The sequence below is a fragment of the Ambystoma mexicanum genome, chromosome 1q, assembly GCF_040938575.1.
Source record: "Ambystoma mexicanum isolate Mex_15411 chromosome 1q, UKY_AmexF1_1, whole genome shotgun sequence".
Classification (NCBI taxonomy): domain Eukaryota; kingdom Metazoa; phylum Chordata; class Amphibia; order Caudata; family Ambystomatidae; genus Ambystoma; species Ambystoma mexicanum.
In genome coordinates this window covers 578,520,405-578,543,032 of record NC_090922.1, presented here as the reverse complement: position 1 = coordinate 578,543,032, position 22,628 = coordinate 578,520,405, and the positions used below count along the sequence as shown (strand labels likewise).

The 22,628-nt window shown below is 48.4% G+C and overlaps 1 protein-coding gene across 1 annotated transcript in view; it reads right to left on the bottom strand.

Annotated features, from left to right (window-relative positions):
* The window catches only part of UCK2 (uridine-cytidine kinase 2), a 177,173-nt gene that overhangs the window by 67,614 nt on the left and 86,931 nt on the right, over window positions 1-22,628 (bottom strand). Inside the window, exon 2 of the mRNA XM_069641078.1 lies at window positions 169-328. Coding sequence (XP_069497179.1) covers window positions 169-328 — 160 coding nt within the window. The remainder of the gene's footprint in view (window positions 1-168; window positions 329-22,628) is intronic.

Below are 22,628 nucleotides of genomic sequence, written 5' to 3'. Positions count from 1 at the left end.
AGAGGACCCATAAACTAACAACTGATCACCAGCCCAACAGATATTGGACACCCACCCATTGCTCCAATTGAAAATGTAATCCAACCACATCACACCCATCATGCGTGCCAAACGGGTACTGTTACTACACATGTAGGGCCACTGCTCACAACCATGTGGGCCACTCACCAGGATGATCAAAGTTGAACTGGCCCTTGAGCGCCTTGGTCTTCTGCTCTGCCGTTAAGACCTTGTAGAAGCTGTCCTGGCTCAGCATGACAACCTGCTTCTGCCGGTGGTCCACTTCGTTCTGCCCCAGCAGCTGCACAATCTTTGAGCATACAGAGGACTGCAAGAGAAAGGAAAGGTGCAGCTCACATCAACTACAAAGCAAACACTGATAATTCAAGAAGCTTTCCTTTTGCAAATGTACGATTAAGCATATGTTCAGTGGGAATTAAATAGATTAAAACAAAGAGCAAATATCAATTTGCCAACTGACGCCCTTTGGTGTGTGTGCACAGGGTCACAGTTAACCTGGCATAAAACAGGAGCAGTGACACCTACATTCACAATATTGCAGAGAGCCGAGACAGCAGTCAAAATAACCTGTAGAACTGCAAGACAAAGTGCCAGTGGGCAGGAAATTCAGGGACGCATGCTTTGATGGCAGTACATAGATCCATTTAGACCACCTAAACAAGTTAAACACAAAAGCCGCAAACAAGAACATGGCATGAAGGCCATAAACAGTGGCGAACACTTGCAGAACCGCTTTGTGATTTGGCAACCAATCTCATTCCATGCTGAAACACCACCTGAATCGAGCACAGGTACAAAAGTAAAAAACTTCAAGGCAGAGATAAGATACTCGCAGAGAACATACCGTACATTACATTTCAGCACTGTACAGCATGACCAATGAACTAACTTGTAAACTAAAGTATCACTTGTAAACCATAATCATAAGCTCAAGCGCCTAGGTTCTTGAGGGTTAGGCGCGCTATATAAATGTTATAATAGAGGACAAGACTGATAATTGAAGCCACCATCTTGCGACCAATAACGTCACATCCCCCCACCCCGCCTTGAAGTTTGTATTCTTGCTCAACATGAAAACCACCATGGGCATGGCTGGGTCAACCCTCCAATACTTAAGCTTCCCAGACAGCACAGGTGAGAATAACTGGAATATGGACTTCAGGCCCCATTGCAACTAGGAGGGATCTGAAGGTTTCTAGATGGGCACAATTAAGTCTAATGCTGATGGTGAGCGCCTCTTGGGTATGGGGCTATGAGCCTAACATTCCACACATCCTGTGTCTTCATAGCTTAAAATAAATGGCTGCAGAGTGAACCCCAAATAGCATTTACAGTACTCAAATTAAGGGAGGCTCATCCATACCGGGTGACAAGGCACCGACATGTCATTTCTGGACAAGGCAATCCAGCCCAGAAAGATAGTGCACCAACTGCTTGCTGCAGCCGAGAACGCACTTGGGTTGGTTTTAACTCCTCAGTGCTGGTCCCCAATAGTGCATGAGCCATGCAAGGCTGGGGTGGGGGGGGGGTGTTTGGGGTGCCCATTGGGAACGCAGGCTGCATAACTGCGGGTCTGAAACGTGACTAGGGTGTTGCTCCAGCACATTTATATGACCTGGGCCATTGTGCTGAGAGCAGTCTGGTTCCTCTATGCACGTGAAGGAAGCGTTCCCTGCTTCTGGTTTTGCGGAAGTTGGAGGGACTGTTTGAATCCTCATATGGAGAAGGGTCCAAACTGCAGCTAAACAGTATTACGCTGGAATGAGCAAGCGTGTGAATGAGGGAGTACGTTCTGTCTGAACGAGTGGTGCGGGTGAATGCACATGCAGGGGCGGGAGGAGTGGAGACATTCAGTGGCATGGTATTTTTACTGGACATCTGTGATAAAGCAAATACAAAATGTTCTTAAGTGGGCATAAAGGCCCATGTTAGTGAAGCCAGTCTGGGCTGCTTGGTTGTGCCATGGAACGTTTACCAAGGGTATGTTTATATGTGGGGATACTGGCAAAAGCAGCATGGCATGGTTCCCTTAGCATCATTACTGACATTCTGCAACTACATTGATGCAGGACTACACTGGTGCAGCCAGCATGTCATGTAATCCCCTGTGTGAGCAGGGGGGGGGGGGGGGGGGTGTACTTCCTGCAGTGCAACCATGCGAAACTTGTGGTTTTACAAACTTGTTTGCAGGGTGCAGGTCTAGAACAGGACGCATGGTTAGATCCTTTTTGGGGGTACAAGGAAGTATACTGAATAAATACCTTCCTTTACCTGTGATAGAGGTACGATCTCTATGGCTCATTTTTGTTCTAGTATCTCGACTTCTTGAAGTATGCGAAGAGGTTCTGTTAGTTTTCATTGGCGTGGAGGTCTGTATCTTGGGGTTGGCTGAACTACACAGTATCCGTGGGCTATGGCCTTTAGCACCCACTGGTCCATGGTTATTTCCTCCCATGCTTTCAGAGCCGCCGCGCCCCCACCGGGGAGGCATGGGAGGGAACCCGAATCTTCAAGTCATTTGGAGCCTGAGGCAGGAGAGCCTTGGGGCTGGAGGGCGGTTCCGGTCGGGTTCCTGCCTCTTCCTTTACCGCATCACTGTCTTCTTTGGGGTATTGTAAGTACAGGTTCCTTGCTGGGAGTTCCAGTTGTTTCCAGAAGGATAGGGTTGATGAGTGGAGCGTTGGCCATAGAAAAACCTTCCGTTTCCGAATCCTCGCCTTGTGGAATATCTTCGAGTGATTTGTTGTAAGCTTTTTTAAAGCAGCAAAACTACAGCCTTTTTGCCGCGATTTTAACACATGGAACCCAATGAACTTAGAAGGGATACACACAACAAACCGAGGTGCAGGTTAAAAGAACTCCACACAAAAAAACCAAACCATGACGAGGATGCCACAAGAGAGCAGATCGATAGAGATCAAGAAAAATGGCTGCAATTATCCGTCTATGAAGAGGACAGTGAAACTGAAACACAAAAAAACAGAAAAAAAAAAAAAAAAATCAGAGGCCGACTCTCAAAGGCTCGCCCCAAACATTAAATTTCGAAACCTTGCAGGAAAAACGTGACCTGCTAGAAGCAAAAAAAAAAAAAAAAACAACAGCAAGTTCTTGAATCATTTATGGACTGAGCTAGCGACCAAAAACGAAATGAACAGCAGCAACAATACAATGAAGCTCGTCCAGCTCGATTGGCAGCCTAAGCGAAGGACGCACAAGCGCTTGCTGGAGCGTGTTCTAAAAGCTAAAGATTGACAGATTCAGAATCAGTCAAATCTTATGCAGTCACTGCATAATGTTCCGCAACTACGAGTAATAGAACCAAAGGACATCAAAATAGTTGCTTTCCAGAAGGAAGCGAAAAAGGACTACATCTGTTTACATCTAGCGACCAAATCAGTCAAACTTAAGGACATCCACAGATGAACTCAGAAAGCTAGGCTTTGATCTAAAATCCTGCACTAGTGCTAAAATGGAACACTGCAAAGGCATGGATAAGCAGAAAAAGAGAACCAGCACATAAGATCTCCGACACGATAGTTACCAGAAGATGATAGCACTAAATCAGATTTTCACTGACATTTTTGCGGGGCCCAGATGCCCCACGCATTGTGATCAAAGGCAAACTTGAGGATCAATTCCACTTCCCATGAAAACGAGAATTTACAAAGAAAAGTCATGAAACTGGCTGGCCACGACCCTAGTGCTTCCAGGAAACAATTAGACCAAATGCACGATGGCAGCAAAAAACTCCCGAATAACCTCTTGGAACTTCAGAGGCTTCAAACACCTCACACCTCTTTGAAAACATAAATAAAGAACTGCTGACTTACAGGAATGCTGGTTGCAAGAAAATCCAATTCTAGTTGGCTTTACTTGCTTTCTGAATAAAGCCTACAAAGGTTCAGCGGGGAGACCCTTGGCACGTTTACTTACCATCATAAAAAACAGCACACATGGAAATAAATAGTGAGTTATGTCCCCATCGCCCCTCATCCAAATAGTAATACAAGACGATCAACAAATGTCACTGGAAAAAAACGACAGGAGTGATAACCAACCTTTACTGGAACATTAAAGCTAAAGACAGAAATATTTGTGGATTAAGTTATGAAACGCTCTGTGTGTGGTGACCTAAATACAGATTGTTGCAAGACTCCAAAAACTGAAGGGCAAACATCATAATTGCCAAAAAGAAACTCCAAAACATGGCTAAACGAGATGCGAATAAGATTTACATACGGCAAATTGAAATGTAGACTGAAAAGGGGCCACAACATGGTCATATAACGCAACTGCAAATTCTTTTTTTGACATTGCAACCTTTCAAAAAATACATTAAGGATCTTCCCATCGACAAAAAGTGACCATATGCCATTCTAACTTGCACTGAAACAACCCAGCAAGATCAACATAAAAATGTGACCACATAAAATGTAAATGTCTTAAACCAAATCAGTACCATCTTTGACTAAAGCCATAGAAAAATGGAAGGAGATGACCGACAAGAGTGTTGAATATGAAGCCTGCCCAATTGTCTTCAGGGAAACAAATCGCGAGAGACAGAAAACGAAAGTAACTAGATTGCACCAATTTAATCCCGAAAATCTTGAGGAAAAAGACGATTAAAAGAGCCAAGGTCTTTAAGTAAAGATCCGGTCTCTAGTAGAATAAAGAAAGGCAAAATACTAAAGACAAACACCTGGAATTGGATTAAGCAGCATAGAGCCAAATTATACCAAGAAAACTGAGCAAATACTAATGGCAATAGACTTACAAAATCACACATTTTTTCTGGACCCTGAAACAGGGAGCAGAGTTGATCAATCCCATTCAAGAAATTCGATGGGTGGAGCACATAGCTAAAACAGCTTTATAGCCTTCTTCTGTAATGAGGAACCCCTCTGTAATTCACCGTTATCCGTTAACCAAGATGCAGGGTGATGCTACAGTCAAACCCTGAACACAGGACCTCAGCATAGAAAGAAACAAAGTGCAGTTCTCTAGACTGTTACTAACATTTCCTTTAGCAAACATTCTCTATACTGTAATGCACTTCCAAAATAACAGATTTGGTTTTTCAAAGTTACTTATTTGTTCTTCACCCGCAAGGAGTGTTCTCCTGCTGTGCCCTTTCACCTATACCCCTCTCTGGTTCCTGTGCTCGCCTCCAATACTAGTTGACAGGGCACTGTAAATGAGGGACTGTAGAAGTGAAATACTCACTGGGATATTTGCATACCCATAGTACTTTGTAAGCAGAGCATTTAGTGCCTCACCATATTATATGCATTTTCAGAAAAGGTCATGAATCTGTAGGTACACAATTATTTTGCGGTGCACACATGATAGTTTGCAACTTATTCCACTTTTAAATTGTTGGGTAGGATTATATAACTATATTGTAACTCACTGCTATGCAAAAGCAATTTCAATTTGTGAAGGTCTATGCACAATGAAACTCTGAACACTTGGACAGAAACGATGCAGATTATGAAGCATTCTACTAACTATCCATTGCCATAATATTATAGACTAGTAATAACTGGTACAGCCCATACCAATTATCCCTTGCAGGCCAAATATATTATATTGCAAGGTTTCTCTCCACTTCTACAGTAATGTTAGCAATGCTAAAGTAGGAGCCCGTCTACTCAAAGGAAGCAAATTAATATTGGAGTTGTATAATGTGCTAACTTGCAAGGGCATCTTCAAAGCACTTGCGTGACAAATGTACCAAGAATGCGATGAAGTAACATCCAAGTAGCCTGTTAACCTACAGTTAGTATCCGATATAATTGTGTTAGTGTTGTTGATGCATTGGGTTACATAGTGTGGTTGATGCTTTTATTTTTAATCCGTCGAGCGCAGACCTGGCTTCAGTTGTAGGGTTAAGAACACAGTGAGGGAACCAGAGAAAAGGGGAGTAGGAGCTAACAGGGGAGGGCAACGGCAGCCAATTTGCATCAAGGTCGGGAGGATAGCTCAGGGGCAACGCACTTGCCTTGGAAGCAAGACGCGGAGCAGCAGGTTTGATCCCAGGGTCCGCGCTCAGAAACCTCTGGGTATTAAGCATGTTATAAACAATTACAAGGGATCTGAAAGCAACCAGGGGAGGAGACAGGTTGGAGCAGATCAGAGTCTCAGGTACTGTGAGGAGTGGAGGGTGTGTGGACCTGTGCGTTATGTAGGACTCATTCCTTGACTAGGAAGGTCTTGAGCCCTTTCCTTAACTGTAGCAGCAATGGGGAAAGTCTGATGTTGACAGGAGGCTCGAGTCTTGGAGCAGAGAGAAGGCTGTTCCCGTTCTTTGCTTCCTGCACCAGGGTTCCTTCACATTTCTCTACTTCTGGTGGATTGCAGGCCTCTGGAGATGTGTTTTTCAGTGAGGTAGTTTGGGGACTTTAGGGTGACAGTCTTGTAAATGATGTAACAGGATTTGAAAATTATACAGGCTTCCAGCTGAGCCAATGCAGTTCGAGGAGGGTCAGGGTTGAATTTCCAGAGTCCTTTCATGAGTCGTGCTGCAGCATGCAGGACACATTGCAGGGGTGCCAGGGTAGTCGCTGGAAGACCTCCCAAAAACGAAATTTCATAAAACTCCATGAACACCACAGGTGCTTGAACGTTATTCAAATTACAACAAACATAGTAGGTACATGTCTGGTAACCTTTCGCAAAACCAAGAGAAGCATCAAGTATGTCTGGTAATATCTAAATAGGTTTTGGTGTAGAGGTTAGAGTAAGTGCGTGGTAGAGTAATAGGAGTCATGGGTGGTGAGAGAATAGTAGTTGGTTAATGCATGTAAGCATATCTTACATTTTTATGTTCATGAAGCCACTTTCATATTAGTTTTTACCTCTTGTGGCTGCAGTTTTTACGGTCACGCTTGCATTGTAGGGTAATGTAAATGAGCTACCCCAGAATATCATAACTAGTTATTTTTAAGAGAAAGCACGTCAGGTCATTGCTGTGGCTTGTGCCTTATTCATTCTTTTTGCATGGGTGAGAATTGCCTGTGTGCGCGCTGCTAAAAATCTTCTGGAGTGGTACCAAGAACAGAAGTTGGACAAGCACAGAGCTTAGAGGGAACATTGCTCACCCCTCCCACCATGGTGGCCATATGCCAGGCTCTACGCTTTCTGGAGTGGAATTAGGAGGACAGGAAATCATGGAGGTGCAAAATAGGAGAGCAGAATACCTCTTACTAGGATTCACTTAAAACCCAGCCGCCACAAGTAAAATCATTTTTGCCATCAAAGTGGAACCACTGACACTAGAACAAAGGGTAAAGCAGCAAATTGAGTTGTATAGGCTAAACATGGTAAAAGCAGCCCTACAAATAAGGGGTGCATCGGCCACTAATTCGCTAAAAATAAAAAAATATATATAATTTTTTTTGGGAGAGTATAAATACAACAAAAATATAGGCAATACACACAAAGTGCCTGTTCCCCTGCTTCCATACATGCAGCTCCAGAGATGTGCCCAGATATGCAATACATGTAGAGACACAGGAAGAAACTGTTACGGCTTGATCTGAAGAGGTAAATACCCATCTTAAAAGTGCATCAATATGTAGGTGCAAAGTAGATTTCATTACAAAACAAGCGTTTTACAGAACAAAATTTGTATTCGATTCTAAATAACTCCCTTTATGAATGGGGCTACTCACTACTCATCTTGGGACTAAAATACTGGAATGATTCAAGTCACCCAAGACAAAGGGCCTCATCAAGAGTTGGGCGGTAACGCCGGCGCTAATAGCGCTGGCGCCATCTGCCCTACCACCAAACCCACCGGCGCTATTAGCGCCGGATCACGGGTTTGGCCGATTTGGAAATCCCCATTGAGCCCATTCGGGAATGCCCCATTCCCCATTGGGCTCAAGGGAGAAATTTCATGCTCATACTGCCGGCGTTATGAGCGTAAATTTTCGGCGGATTTCCCCCCCAGCTCAGAGCTGGGGAGAAATCCGCCAAGGCCATAATTTGGCGGCCCCTTAAATCTGGCCGTAACAGCGCTACCGCCAGATTTAAGGGTTACCGACAAACTCGTGATGAGGCCCAAACACTGGTGATGTAGATCAGCCTCAAATCTTTGACGGATTGCCGGGTTCACTTAACAATCAGGCAGCACTGGAATCGCCTAGAAGTTAACTGTGGCCCATTACTGCACAGTTGTCTGGTTGGAAGTCAAATCCTGCCCCAGCCGATAACAGGAGGAGGTGGCCGACAGGCGAGAAAGGTGGCATGGCGAGGCACAGAGAAGAGCTCCTACAGAGACCGGTTGGGGCGGGCCTACACCATCGGGAACTGCATCTCAGCAAGACATACTGCTAACCGGAGGACCGGGGAGCAGAAGATCGATAAGGAGTGGCTCCGACATGGGGCTGGGCTCCCTGCGGCGTTGGCAGTCGCAATGGCCATTGATGCTACAGCACCAGTTCGTGTAGGAGGCAGTGCTTCACCTCCCATGTATAAAAACTGCTGGTCCGGAGGAAGACACCAACAAACCAGGATGACACTGAAACATGGGGCTAACAGCAGCACAGTTTGTAAGCAGCAGAGAAGTAGACAGTCATTCTGCTGGACTCCTACAGTTTGCCAGGGAGACTCGAGGAGTAAGGAGAGTTTGACGATGGGTGTGCGAGTGAATCACTCAGACCTGGAGTCTCCAAAGGAGGGGGACTGACGAAGGGTGAGAGCAGGGTTCTGCCCCAGGCCCTCAGTGTTGAAGAGCAGGCAGAGTCATTGTGCGGGTGCTTGAGGAAATACACCTTCCAGGTTGGATTGAAGAGGTTCCCAGGCCGACATATAACGTAGAACAGACAGAACTCAACGCGTGGGGAAGCACAGGGGCGCAGACTGTGGATAGAACTGTGTTCGGAGTAACATCCCTGCCTACTGGGTCTTAGTATAAGCTGAGGCACAGTGGCGAGAACGAGTACTGGTGGCTGAGGCCACCAGGTATTCAGTGGAGGTGTTACTTTGGACGGACTGATGGCAGCAATCCAGGAGGTGGGAACCGATATTTTGCTAGTGCGAGTAGACCTGCATAAAGCAAGCGATGGAAGTGGAGCAGCAAGTAAGCACAGTGGAAGATTGCTTGGCCACACTGAAGAACCAGGTGCGCGGCCTTATCGGTGCAACTAGAACATTGCAGACCAGGCCCGACTCCTCAAAGGGTTGATCCCGCTGAAGCAATATCCAACTGGTGGGGTTGCCGGAACGGGAGGACGGAGAGAGCGCTGAGGTACATGTGGAGAGACGGATTCTGGAGACACTGCATAAAAGGCCAATCAAAGCTCTACATGGTGGAGCGTTTATACAGAGAGCCGGGTGGACCTCCTCAGTCAGGAGGGGGGTGGCTTTCCAGCCCAGGGCAATGGTTGCCATACTCAATATGAGCGATAGAGCCAGGATACCGCTGGTCGGTTTGAAATTCTGGCCATTTTTAGGTCAATGGTGCAAGCATACTAATCTTCCTGGACTTTATGCAGGAGGTGCAGAAGCAACAGATCCTTTGACATGCCAGAAGGAGGTGAAGGGAATTGCATCTACGGTATAGGACTATGTTGATTGCATTCTTCCCCCCCCCCCACCCTCAAATCACCACAGGAAGCATGGGAATGGCTAGACTGCAGAGCAGTGAAGGTAGCACCGCAGGGGTCATCATCCTGAGTGGAACAGAACACTGGGAGGACCAGTGAAAAAACAGAGGAAGCTAGCATTAGGCATGTTGCATGGCGAGGGCCCTCATTGGGACCTCCTTTGGTCACTGGCGGAAGATGCAAATTGAGTCAAGTGGCCGGAGTGGGTTGGTTGTATTGCTCAAGGTGGGCGGGAGAGTGAGCGATGCCCGCTGAAGACAGTATGTGGTGGTGGTTTGTGAGTTGCAGCTGGAGGGGGCAGAGAATCCAGACCACCCCCAAATCCTGAGATCCCGGTAGCCACACAGACAGGTGTGGGATAGAGGGTTGGCTCAGTTGAAGCAGGTTGCGGGGGGGGGGGGGGGGGGGGTGAACAGATGATATTATGTTGTGTGGGGGTGGCAATGGTTTGCGATGGGAGGGGCGACAGGAAGGGGAAGTGAGGCGGCAGGTTGGCAGGTTTTAGGACCACTGGAATCGTTAACTTTGGGTGGGGAGGGTTATTGTTGGGGAATAGGTGTTCAGTTTCTTGAAGATGATGGTAGAGTCACAGTACGGAATGCAAGGTGTATTCTGAAACTGGGTATGGGGGGAATGGAGGAAGAGTATCGGAGCTGCACGAGAAGTCTACCATGGGGTTTTGGATCAATATGATACGGACGGACAAGGAAAATCTATGGGGTGAGACGGGTTGAAGATGGGACCTGGAATGTTGGGGGTCAGGGTAAATCGTACAAGTGTCAGCAAGTGCGGGGAGAGGGGGGGGGGGGGTGTTTCCTAGGACGGCATGGGATCCAACTGGTGGAGACGAAAGACATTTGCGTGGCTAATTCCTTTGCACAGAATGTGAACAACAAGGATTCTTTCCCATTGGTATGGAGCCTGGTGGAGGGGTAATAAAGAAGAACAAGTTCTTTCAACTGGTTGTTCCGCCATCGCATTCCTCATCTTTGATAATCACATCCAGCTTCGGAAAAGGTTCTCAAAAGCATCCATCAAGGGTGATGTCATTGGGTGTACAAGTAGCACTTGTGGCGCCCGTTGGCCTCAGTTCTGCTTTTCCCTCCTGTTCGTGTTGTGCCGTCAGCCTAAGCAAGCAGTAGGTAGCCCTGCGAGAACGGAAGCTGGAAATAGCATAGGAAATTCTACAGCGGGGTAGGCGATGAGGAATACCGGGGGGGAGGGGGGGGACATCCAGCTGAAAGAACGTTACCAGTTAGTAAGTAACTTGTTTTTCAAATGGATTGTGTCCTGCAACATATTCCTCATCTTTGATAGACTCCCAAACAGAATGCCAAATAGGAGGAGAGAGGCTAATTTGAAATTGTCGGCATTTTATAAGGCTGAATACAGTACCGCCTTACCAAAGGCAACATCCTGCGAGTGGGCAGCATCTAGACAGGAATGTTGTATGCAGTGATGACCATGTTGCAGCATCACAGATAGATTTAATAGGTACACCTCTTTTAAGGGCTGCAGAAGAGGCCATGCCCCTGGTTGAGTGAGCCGTCAAACCCTCTGGCGGGTCCTTTCATGTCAATTTGTAACCTTGAGATACCAAGTATAATCGACCTTGATGAAGTCTGTTTTGAAGCTTGACCCAATTTTCTTCCGGTGTGGCCAATAAAAGTTTGGAGGGCGTAGAAATAAGCTTAAATCTCTTCTAGGGTCCAACCTAGGGAGCCCATCTTCCTCTCTAGTGGGATGCGGCAGGGGTGGATGGTAGAACGCCGGCAGAAATTTTTTTTTGATTTAGATGAAAAGCAGCTACAACCTTAGGTAGGAAGGAGGGTTTTACAACACAACCCTGTCCTTGTGGAATACAATATAAGGTGGCCTCGAAAACGTGCCCACAACTCGCTCACTCTGCGTGCAGGTGTCAATGTAACCAACAATATGGTTTTGAAGGTGAATAACCTCAATGGACATGTGTGCAAGGGTCAAACATCAAAAACTTGAGAACCAGGTTAAGGCCCCAAACTGGAACCTGAAAAGGTGGAAACACATTTGTGAGCCCTTTCAGAAACTTAATCACCAATGGAATTCTAATGTCTGAACATTCTTCCAAAGACTGCTTGAAAATAGAAAGCGTTGCCAGGTAACCTTTAAATGGTCCCAACATTAAGACTGTTGTGTGCTAATGATAGAAGAAGATAACACGCCCGGATTTGAACATAGAAAAGGATCCACATTCTTTGCCCTGCACCAGTCTCAGAATGGTACAGGGATTTTTTTGTTCTTCTTGCCGAAAGCAACACCTCCATGACGTCATCCAGGAGGTCCCAATCCTTGCATCTCAGTCTTTCAGAAACCATGCGTGAAGGTTGAGAACGTTAACCTCTGGATGGAGGGGGGAGGCGTGGCTCCATGGCCACGGACTAAGACGTGGTCTTTCTGTGCTCCTGCTGAGCCGGCATCGATCCTTGCAGGAAAATGCACTCCGAGCCTGCTGAGACGCTGTTTTGAAGCAATGGTCGCGTGAATGAGTAAGGCATGTAGAGCCCCGAAGAGTCGAGTGAAATAGAATAAGTGCGAAGTTATGAGCTGGTGAAGTTGCCAAGATCTAAACAACGGCCGAAACAAAATGGCGCTCAATTAAGAACAAAGGGACGGGCCTTTGTTCGGCCGCATCGTAACATTGAGGAGCTGCGCTGCTACCCAGCAAAAGCGGACTCTGCCCACCAAATGGGGATCATAATGAAAGGAAATAGCGGCAGTGATCATAGCTGACGCACTGCAGAAGCTTCCATACACGCGGTGGACTGACAAGAGCAATAAAGTATCACAGCGTGACTGAAAGTCTGGAAAATCTAAATTCGAGTGCATGAAGCACACTCATGCGCGGAAACAAAGTGGCAGTGAACAATAGGCTGCCCTCTAGATATTGGAACGCCGGCACGCAAGACGGCCGGGAAAAGGCACCCTGTGACGGGAATCGGTACATTGCAGCAACTGAGGTGTGCTGGGACCAGGAGTCGCGCTGGCGGAGCCCCAAGCACTCGGATGGAAGCATAGCTATAGGTGCAGTGGGCGAGTCACAATCCCATGGCAGAGATTTAATTGTTTAACATTGGAAAAAATAGCCGTGCGCGAGATGAAGCCTTGCACAGGCAATGAAAGCACAATGAAGATGCAAGGCGCATAAACAAGATACGAGCTGGTGAGCGGTGACATTAACATATTCCCAGTGGACCCCTGTTGTGATCTCATGTATGGCGCACCCCTGGGACTGCATCCAAACGTGCACAATAGATGCAAGATGGCCATGTACTGATACAGTTGCATGAGGCGTGGAACGGGGGGCAGAGGCAATCGAGCTGGGATGACGTTCAGGATCATAAGCACACAGGCGCCTGCAGGAAGCACAAGGAGGCAGGAAAAGCAACAGAGTGAGGGGACTGAGTTGCCTTTATAGCAACGGAGAACACGCAGTGCAGACAGCGCACACTAATAGAATGGGATACGAATGAGTGGACAGGAAAGCAAATGAGACATATGTTGCAGTGAGGAGAACGAAAAACCACACAGCTGAGATCTGCACACACTCAGAGGCACACCAAGGGGCTCCTGGAAAATCGGAACACTGCGCTTTGCCCTGACCTGCTGTGAAGGCACTCACTGCATGTGCTCGTGGGAGCACACAACACCCCAAAGATCCGGCTCTGTGCTGGGCTGATAGACATATCTGCCAATAGTAGTTCAGAGACCACAAGCAGTGGCCGGAAGTGTAGTAGTGGTAATAGGTGCACTGGGACCAGATAGTGTGGAGCTGATGCCTCCAAGCCTGGGCAAGGCCTAGGATATTGAAACTGAGTGGGTGCCTCCCCCACTGGTGGAACACTAGAGGCGGGCTGCAGCGCCATGTCCAGCAAGTCTTTAAGACTAAAAGCAAAGCAACCCACGCTGGACGAATTTTCCAGGACACCGCTGGGCCCAGAAAGCGCCAGGAGTAAAGATAAACCCCCCCCCCCACCCTCCCCTGCAGGCAGCATGGCTGCCTCGGGCACGAATCAGGAGGTCCTAGCTGCGATTGCAGACTTGAAAGCGACCTGGGAGGCCAAGCTCGAAATAGTGGTGTCTGAGCTGAAAACTGCGTTAGACCTTAAGGTCGGGGAAGTGAATCTACTCCGACAGGACGTAAGGTCTCTGGCGGAGCGCACAGAGAACCTTAAGAGACGAGCTCGAACACAGCAGATTGTGCCTCACACAAGTCGGAACTGCATATCCTGGTACAGAAAGTAGGCAATCTGGAGAGTAGGGTGGAGGAAGCGGAAGGACGCGCCGGAAGGAACATCCGCATTGTGGGTCTGCCTCAGGGGACGGAGGGCCACAACCCCACAGAGTTTGTGGAAAACATGTTGCTGCAGGAGATACCCGGAGGAGCCCTGTCTCAAGGATTCGCTGTGGAACGTGCGCATAGGACTCTAACGAGAAGGCTGCTGCCGGGCAATCCGCCTAGGCCAGTATCACCAAGATCCTTAACTACCGAGACCGAGAGAGGATATTGGAACACTTCCGCAAAGGTGGAACAAATAAGCGGGGGGGGGGGGGGGTCAAGCATAACGGCCTACCCAGACTATACCCTGATGGTGCAGCGAAGCCGGATGAACTTCGGGCCGGTCAAAAGACTGAGGGAAGCAGGTTATAAATACATGCTACTTTACCCGGCGAAATTGAAAGTTTTTCACAGGAACAAGACTTTGTTTTTTGACACTCCGGGATGGCTTGACATGCAGGGTTCCCCCCAGGAGCCCGGTATCCAGACGGAAGAGATAAGTAATGAGCACCGAGAACACTGGGAGAGGGAGCGATTTAAGACCATGGGACTTGACTATAGTCATTGATATGACCTGTTAGTGGATGAGACCAGACTAGATAATGTGTTGTGCGCAATGAAACTGGTGCTTCTTAAGGAGCCTAGCAGATCTAGTCTTAATACCCCCATTTAGTATTAGTTGTTAAGTGGCCATTAGGATGACTTCACCCCACTGAGCTCCGAGTATATTAGTCGGGGCTAGATGTGGGGCTGCCCGAGATCCCAGGATGGAGCTGGGCAACAGTTGGGAAGGGTGCTGTTGGGGAAGGGAGGGGAGGGAGGCGGGGAGTTTGATATGTATATGGGAGTTTGAGTTTTAGTTTAAACATGAGCCCATATAGCAGGATTGTATGGTTGAATCTGTGTTGCGCAGGAGGGTGGGATTTGCTGGAGGTAGAAATGGAGGACGGGAATGAGCTATGGGGGACCTCAAAATAATTACGTGGAATGTCAGGGGACTTAACAGCTACCTGAAAAGGAACAAGGTCATGTTGTGTTTGAGGAGGCAGAGGATCGATATTGCCCTGCAAACGCACCTGACACGGGAGAAGATGGAGCTGATTGTTAAGAAATGGAAAGGGGTGGTGGTGGGCTCGACATACTCTGTGTATGCTAGGGGGAGTACCAATCTGGGTGGCACCGCATGTTCCGTTCCAACCATTGCAGGATTTGGCGGAGAAGGATGGGAGGATGGTCATGTTGAGAGGATTGGTGGAGAACAAAGATCAGCATTATAAACACATATGCCCCCAATCGGGATACAGCGGCCTATTTCAGGACTCTGGGTGCCAACCTCGGCATGTGTGTGGGTAGCGCAGTGATCTGGGGGTGGTGACTAACTGTGTACTTAATCCCAACGTAGACATATCGGATGGCGGGGTTGATAGGCCCTCCCAGCGGCGAAAGCATTGCAGACACTGTTAGACGATTTTCACCTGGTGGCCATGTGGAGAACCAGATAAAACACTCCCCCCCCCCCCCCCGCCCCCCAAGAAAGCAGTACTCTCATTCCGCCCCTCATCAGCTACATACTATACCTTTGCCACATCGGATGTGATGGTGGAGGTTGCCCAGGTAGAATATAAGGAGAGGGTCCTCTCTGATCACTCGCCATTGGTTCTGGGTTGGCAGTACCGGCCCCCCCTCCCCCCCCCCCCCCCCCCCCCCGAGGACAAGGATCCTGACGTGGCGCCTTCGTGCTGAAGCCTCAAGATTCCAGTCTTTAGAGAAGACATGAGGGAAGAGATCAATTACTTTGAGAATACGGGCAGCGTTGACTCGGCAGGTACATTATGGGAAGCCTTCAAGGTAGTGATGCGGGGGTTGCAATAGCAAATCAAAGGGCCTGCAGGGTGGGGTTTCTAACTGATCTACGACAGACAGAAGAGGAACTAGAGGGAATCTTGAAGGGTGGATGCGAAGACATGGAGCGAGTACTGGGACTGCTACAGAAATGTGCGGAACACTGGGAAGGGCTCAGCAACCTTAATTATAAGAAGTACATTGAGAGACAGCATGCGGGAGGGGATAAGACAGGACGTTGTTAGCATGGCTATATAATAGTGAGACGCCAAGGCCCCAGATTAGATCAATAATGAGGGAAGATGGTAGCCTGGTGGGACACCCAAGAGGGTGTCAACAAGGAGTTTGCAGAATATTATAAAGTGTTGTATGCGGATGATATGGGGAGTAGCCGAGAGGAAATATTGGAAACATTAGAAGATATAGGACTACCATGATAAGCGAGGAGGAAAAGGAGGGGATAGATGCACCGATCATCCTGGAGGAGCTAGAGGAAGTGGTGAGGCAATTACCTACCTGCAAGAACCCAGGGGCGGATGGGTTCCCGAGTGAATTCTATAAGACATACAAGGCAGAGGTGCTCCCCCTGATGTTGGACATGCTCAACGAAGCGTTTGAGGTGGGGACGGTTGTCGGAAACACTCAGAGGCGGTCATAATACCGCTCCCTAAGTCTAACAAACCTGCACACAGCTGTGGCTCCTACAGACCTCTCTCAATGTTAAACCAGGACAGCAAGATATTGACGGCGGTCCTGGCAAATAGATTACAGAGAGTGATCAGCAAGCTGATACACCCAGACCAGACGGGCTATGTCCCGAATAGGAATAACCCATAACCACAGGCAACTCCGACGGGTGATTGAATGGGGTAGTACGGCTGAGGGCGAAATGGCGATCGGGTCCTTGGACGTGGTCAAAGCTTTTGACTCGGTCAAATGGCAGTGGTTGTTGGCGGCCTTGGAGAAGTATAGCATGGGGCCCGGTTATACGATGTGGGTGACGATGCTATATAGTGAGCCACTGACCAGAGTTAGAACGGGTGCAGTAATCTCTTGAGAGGTGGCAATTTAGTAGAGGCACTAGGCAGGGTGTCCCTGGTCCCCGATGCCCTACATATTAGCCCTAGAGCCCCTAGCGATATACCTCAGACAGCAATACAACACGATAGGTATTGAAGTGGGAGGAGAACGACATCTGATCTCATTATATGCAGATGACTTGTTGCTATACTTAAGAAACCCAGAAGAAAATCTTCAGTACATACTGGAGGTGATGGCGAGGTATGCAGAACTGTCTGGCATAGCGGTAAACCCCCAAAAATCCAGCATGTTTCCACTAGGCGACTATAAGGGAACCCCTGAGACGAGGTTACCGGTGTTACAAATACCGTGGGAGGTTAGCTCTTTCCGGTATCTGGGGATAGATGTGTACGATACGGTGGAGGAGGAGCACAAGCATAATACCGAGGTGGCACTCAGGAAAATTGAGAAGTGTAAGCAGTTTTGGTTAAGTTGCCCTTAGCTATGATGGGACGGGGTGCAATGCTGAAAATGATGGTCCTGCCGAGGCTTTTGCATTACTTTAGCAATGTCCCATACATGATACCCAAGAAGTTCTTTGCTAAGCTTAACAGTATGTGCAGGGATTTCTTGTGGCATGGTACCCGGAACAGAGTGGCGCTGTGGAAGCTGCAGAACTTTTACGAAAAAGGGGGGATAAGACTGCCCAATTTTGAGGTGTATTATGTAGCATGTCAGCTGCAGTATGTGTCTCAGTGGCTTTCGGATGAGGCGACCCCTGAATTTAGGTTATTTGGACATGACTGTACCCCATTTCACTTGAGGGAAATGATCTGGTTGCCCAAGGCCGAAATGAGCGCCCCAGGATGATGATGCTTGGGTGGCAGATGTGTCGTAGGGCGTGCCGGATGATGGAGACCCATTTCCTTGCTCCCCGCAGGTGCCACTGGTGGCGTTGGCAGGGGAAGATATGCAATTGAGAGCTATACTCAGGTACCCATTCAGAATCTGTGGGGCTGGTGACGCTAGGAGATGTCTGGCAGATGGGGGCCATTTGGATTTCGAGGTCCTTGGGGAGGAGACAGGATTACATGCGGGCCAATACATGCATACCACAGAATTGTTCAGAGAATCTGGGAGACGTGGCTGAAACTGTGTTAGAAGAACCCGATACCACCATAGAAATAATATACGATATATCAGATGGGGGCATGAGATTTCCAGGCTATATGAGATGAGGTCTAAAGTTGGGAAGGATCTGACGCAGCTGAGGCTAGACTGGGAGGCAGAGGTGGGAGCCCCGATAGAGGATGGGATGTGGGAACGGACACCATGAGAAGGTGTCAAGGAATGCTAGACTTAAACAAATACAACTATACATAACGCACAGGGCATATATGACGCCCTTGAGGCTATCCAAGTTTGAAAACGCTGGACGACAAGCATGTCCCCAAATGTGAGGAGGAGAACGCGGATATGACACATGTTCTGGTCATGCCCAGTGATTGAGCGTTTTTGGGGGGGGGGGGGGAGGGGGAGGGAGGAGTGGCACAAAAGTTAGCTGAGAAAGGTGTCACGCTGATACACAGCTTGGGCTTGTTTGTTGGGAGGGTACCCCAGATCATTAAAACTTAAGCATGTTAATAAATTGAAAGACCTAGCATATGTGCTTGCTAAACAGAGGATCGCCATGGGTTGGGAAGACTTGTCACAAGCCACGGGTGGAGGTATGGTGGAAGGAGTTACAGAAATGGGCAGAAACGATAGTATGGCAAGAGTCGAACACTGTGGGGGGGGGGGGGGAGAAGAAGAGATAGGGACCCTGATGGCATGGAAATCACTCATAGCTGAATTGTTTGGAGCAATACAAGGCCTGACAAGCTACAGGAAGCGAGACCCCGCCGCATGCGGCGGACACGGAGAACGACAGACAGGCTCATGATGGGTGGTTGGAGAGGGGGGGGGGGGGATGAGCAGTGGCCAAGATTAAGCATTAATACGATTACTTTTTTGGTAACATGCACTGCGTGGTTGCATTTTGATTTTGTTTTATTAAAATTAATAAAATTATTTTTAAAAAACCTCTGGATGGAGACCCTGACCCTCCCTTTGCGATAGAAGATTCTTTGTGGAAGACGTATCGCAGGACACATGGACATTTCTAGAAGCTCTAGGTACCACGTTCTCCTGGCCCAATCTAGGGCAATTAGGATCATGCAGCTTCCAAACCGTCTCAACCTCCCGATTACTTGAGGAATGATTGGGGGGCGGGGGGGGGGATTATCGGTGGAAACTCATAGCAGTGGGAACTCCAATCCACCATGAATGCGTCTTCTAGAGCTCCTCAGAGGCAATTCCCTATAGCAATACTGCACTGCCGGTTGACTCCGGTCACAAACAGGTCTACTTGAGGTGTTCCCCAAAGGGCGAAGATCTCTTGAAGGACTTCCTGAGCGAGTTCCCATTCGTGGGACACCGCACTCTGCCCGCTCAGAGCATCCGCGTTCTCCCCAGCAAGGTGAACTGCTGATAGGGTGATTCCTTCTCCAATTGCCCAGTACCAGAGCTGCATTCCAGCTACACAGTGGTAGTGACCCTACGCCTCCCCTTTTGTTGAGGTAATGCATAGCCACTGTTATTATCAGGTCATTCCTTCCCTGTACAGAGGGTAGGAAGGCATTCAGCGCCATTAACGACCGCTGACCATTAGATCACTGGCATGGTCTCCCCACCCCGTGAGGCGTCCGTCACTACTGTAATCTCCAGCCATGGGTGCCAAAAGGGTTCTCCTTCAGAATGTTGTCCTTGCAGGCCCATCACAGACGATCCTATGCTACCCTGCTTGGAACCTGAAGTAGTTCCGTCATCTTTTCTGATAACTGGGCCATTGTATTAGAGCCCATTGAAGAGATCTCATTCTCAAGTGGGCTTCCGGCACCAGAAAAAATGCAGGATGCCATGAGGCAGAGTAACCTCAAGAGATCGAATGCTGGAAGATTCACGGCAGTTTGCAATTTGGTAACCATCTGAAGAATGTCTTGAGCCCTTACCCTGGGTGGCGAGCTCTTTCCCCAAGGATAGTACAGCGCTGATATATTGGAGTTGCTGGGAAGGTGTAATTTGTGAGTTATTGAAATTGCGGGAGAAGCCAAGGCTGAAGGGAGTGGCAGGTGACAGATGATCCAGGGCTTGTTCAGGAGAACGTGCTCCGATCAACCAATCGTCCAGGTACGGGTAAACATGAATCACCCCTCTGATGCGCTGTCACCACCACCAGTTTGGTGAAGACCCTCGGGCAGAGGTCAACCCGAATGGCAGGACTCAAAACTGATAGTGTGAGCTGCCAACAGCAAACCTGGGTATTTTCTGTGCTCGATATGGATTGGCACATGAAAATAAGCATCCTGAAGATCCAATGACACCAATCAATCCTGTAACTGGAGGGCCTGAAGGATCTGAGCAAGTGTGACCATCGTGAACTTGTCCTTCCTGAGGAACCTGTTCAAGTATCTCAAGTCCAAGATGGGTCTCTGCCCCTCCCGCTCCCCCCCCCCCGTCCTTTTTGGGAATACCAAACCTTGTTCCTCTCCGCTACAGGTACTGGTTCTATATCACCTTTCTCTAGCAGGGTTAATATTTCCTGCACAAGGAGCAGATCTGAAATCCTCAGAGCATTTCCCTGGTGGATTGTTGTGAGGCTGCGTTATAAATGGAAGGCAATAACCTTGGGCTATTGTCTCCAGAGCTCAAGCATCTGAAGTAACGGCTCGCCATTCTTCGAGATGCTGAGAGTCTGCCCCCCCACAAGTGTTTCGTGAAGTAAGCTCTCAAAGTGGTTTTGGAGTGGTCCCTGAAGCTGCCTATGGCAAGGAAGCTGGAGCTGGCTCAGCACTTTTTCCTCGTCCACCACAAGGGTTTCTTCTTTAGCCTCTGACTGGCCATTCCTCTCGCCTTTCCAAATGAGTAGTAACAATAGGATTGCCCCCCTCCATGGCTATCCTGAAGAACAAAAAGGCTGAGGTTGCCCAACAGCAGTCCCTAAAGATTTGGCAGCCGCCTTTGAAGTCTGCAACCTCTCAAGGCTCTCGTTAGCCTGTTTACCTAAAAGGTGAGACCCATCAAATGGCATGTTTAGAAGACGGGCCTGCACATCTGGTACGAAACCAGACTTCCACAACCACACAAATCTGCACATACCGTGCTTGTAGCCATGGACCTGACGACGCTGTCTGCAGTGTCCAATCCAGATTGGATGGATTCACACGTGGCTTCTTTGCCATCCTCAACTATAGCTAGGAAAACCTCCCTTTCTGGTATGCGCCGCCGCCATGGATATGCACTCCCACAGAGTGTGCAAAAACTTGGCTAAGACATGTGGAGTTCGAGCTTAGCTGTGGCTGCCTGGACCACCAGACTCTCGGGAGTGGGGTGCTTGGACAGATAGCCAGGGTCGCCACTTTCTCGTGAGGCATTTATCCACCGCAGGGATAGACTCCGGGGACTCCCAATTTTAGCCACCCAATTTCAGGGCCACATGAAGGTTAAGATTGGGTCTGTAGGTGATCCTTGGTCCAAAATATCAATAGTGTCATCTTGGATGACTTGAACCGGTAGTCTAGCCTAGCCTAGATATTCTACCACCTTTAACCTCAGGTGCCGATACCAAGAGTCAGTGTGCTCTCCTGGCTCTGCCAAACTCAGCCTAAGGGGATGTATCAACACCACTGACATTGTGCAGCGTGTCAATAAGGTCTCCAAGCTTACTTTCCTCCGAGATTAAACATTCTGGCACATTTGAAGTTCCAAACTCAAGACCAAAGGGGACCTCCTCTTCCTCTGCCTGAAAAATCAAAGAAAGGAAGTACTCCTTTCTAGGCAAAAGGGGTGCAGGTTTTCTCGGGAACCACCAAAGGTGTAGCCAGTTCGGTTTGAGAATGCTTTAGTTTAGCACCTTCAGCACCAATGGTGTCGGCAAAGGATTCTATGGTAATGGCGCCGAAAATGCAACTGCCTTCTTTGAAGATTGAGGCGTGTGGAGTCTGCTGGCGTGGAGGACCTCGAGCGCTCGTCACTACTTGGGTGACTTTTCTTAATCGGAGATCTCAAAGGTTTGATGGGTTTTTCTTCGACCACCCAGGCTCAAGGGCGTACGAGTGTGGGAACAGGACCACTCTCGGCCGGCTTCTGAAGGTGTGGACAGAGGCTTGCCCTGAATATTTCCAGCATTTTCACACAAAATGTCTCCAACTTGCAGATGAAAAATGTTTGGTGGGGCACATAAAATTTTATGGGGGAATTCAGACTATGGCGACCGATCGTGCCGTTCGTCGACGAGTGGCGGGAACCACTACAGGATCACAATCTCTTTGTTGCTCTCGCGTCAAGGATAACGAGGACCAGATGACGAACATCAATTAGATTTACGGCCTACCTGCAACTTCCACTTCTTTTCTTGCATGGCTTTTCCTATCATTGCAAGCAGTAAACCGTGTTGTGGCCTTCCCCCAGACACCACAGGCAAGAGCGATGCAGATCCGTGATGGACATTTTTCGAATCTCATTATTTACACCCGAGCAAGGTGTAGTCAGGGGTCGATTTTGAAGAACTGCGTAGTAATTAAATACTAGCGAGGCGCATTGTGTCTCCAAAGCAAACACGTTTGCAGAAAAATGGAACTGAAGCCAGCAGGCGCCGTGCGTGCTACTTGTACACCTGATGACGTCACCCTCAACGGAGGCCTTCGACTCGACCAACTCACAACGCTCTCAGACGAGATTTCTTTTCAAATCTGGAAGCGTTTAAAGATGAGTAATACGTT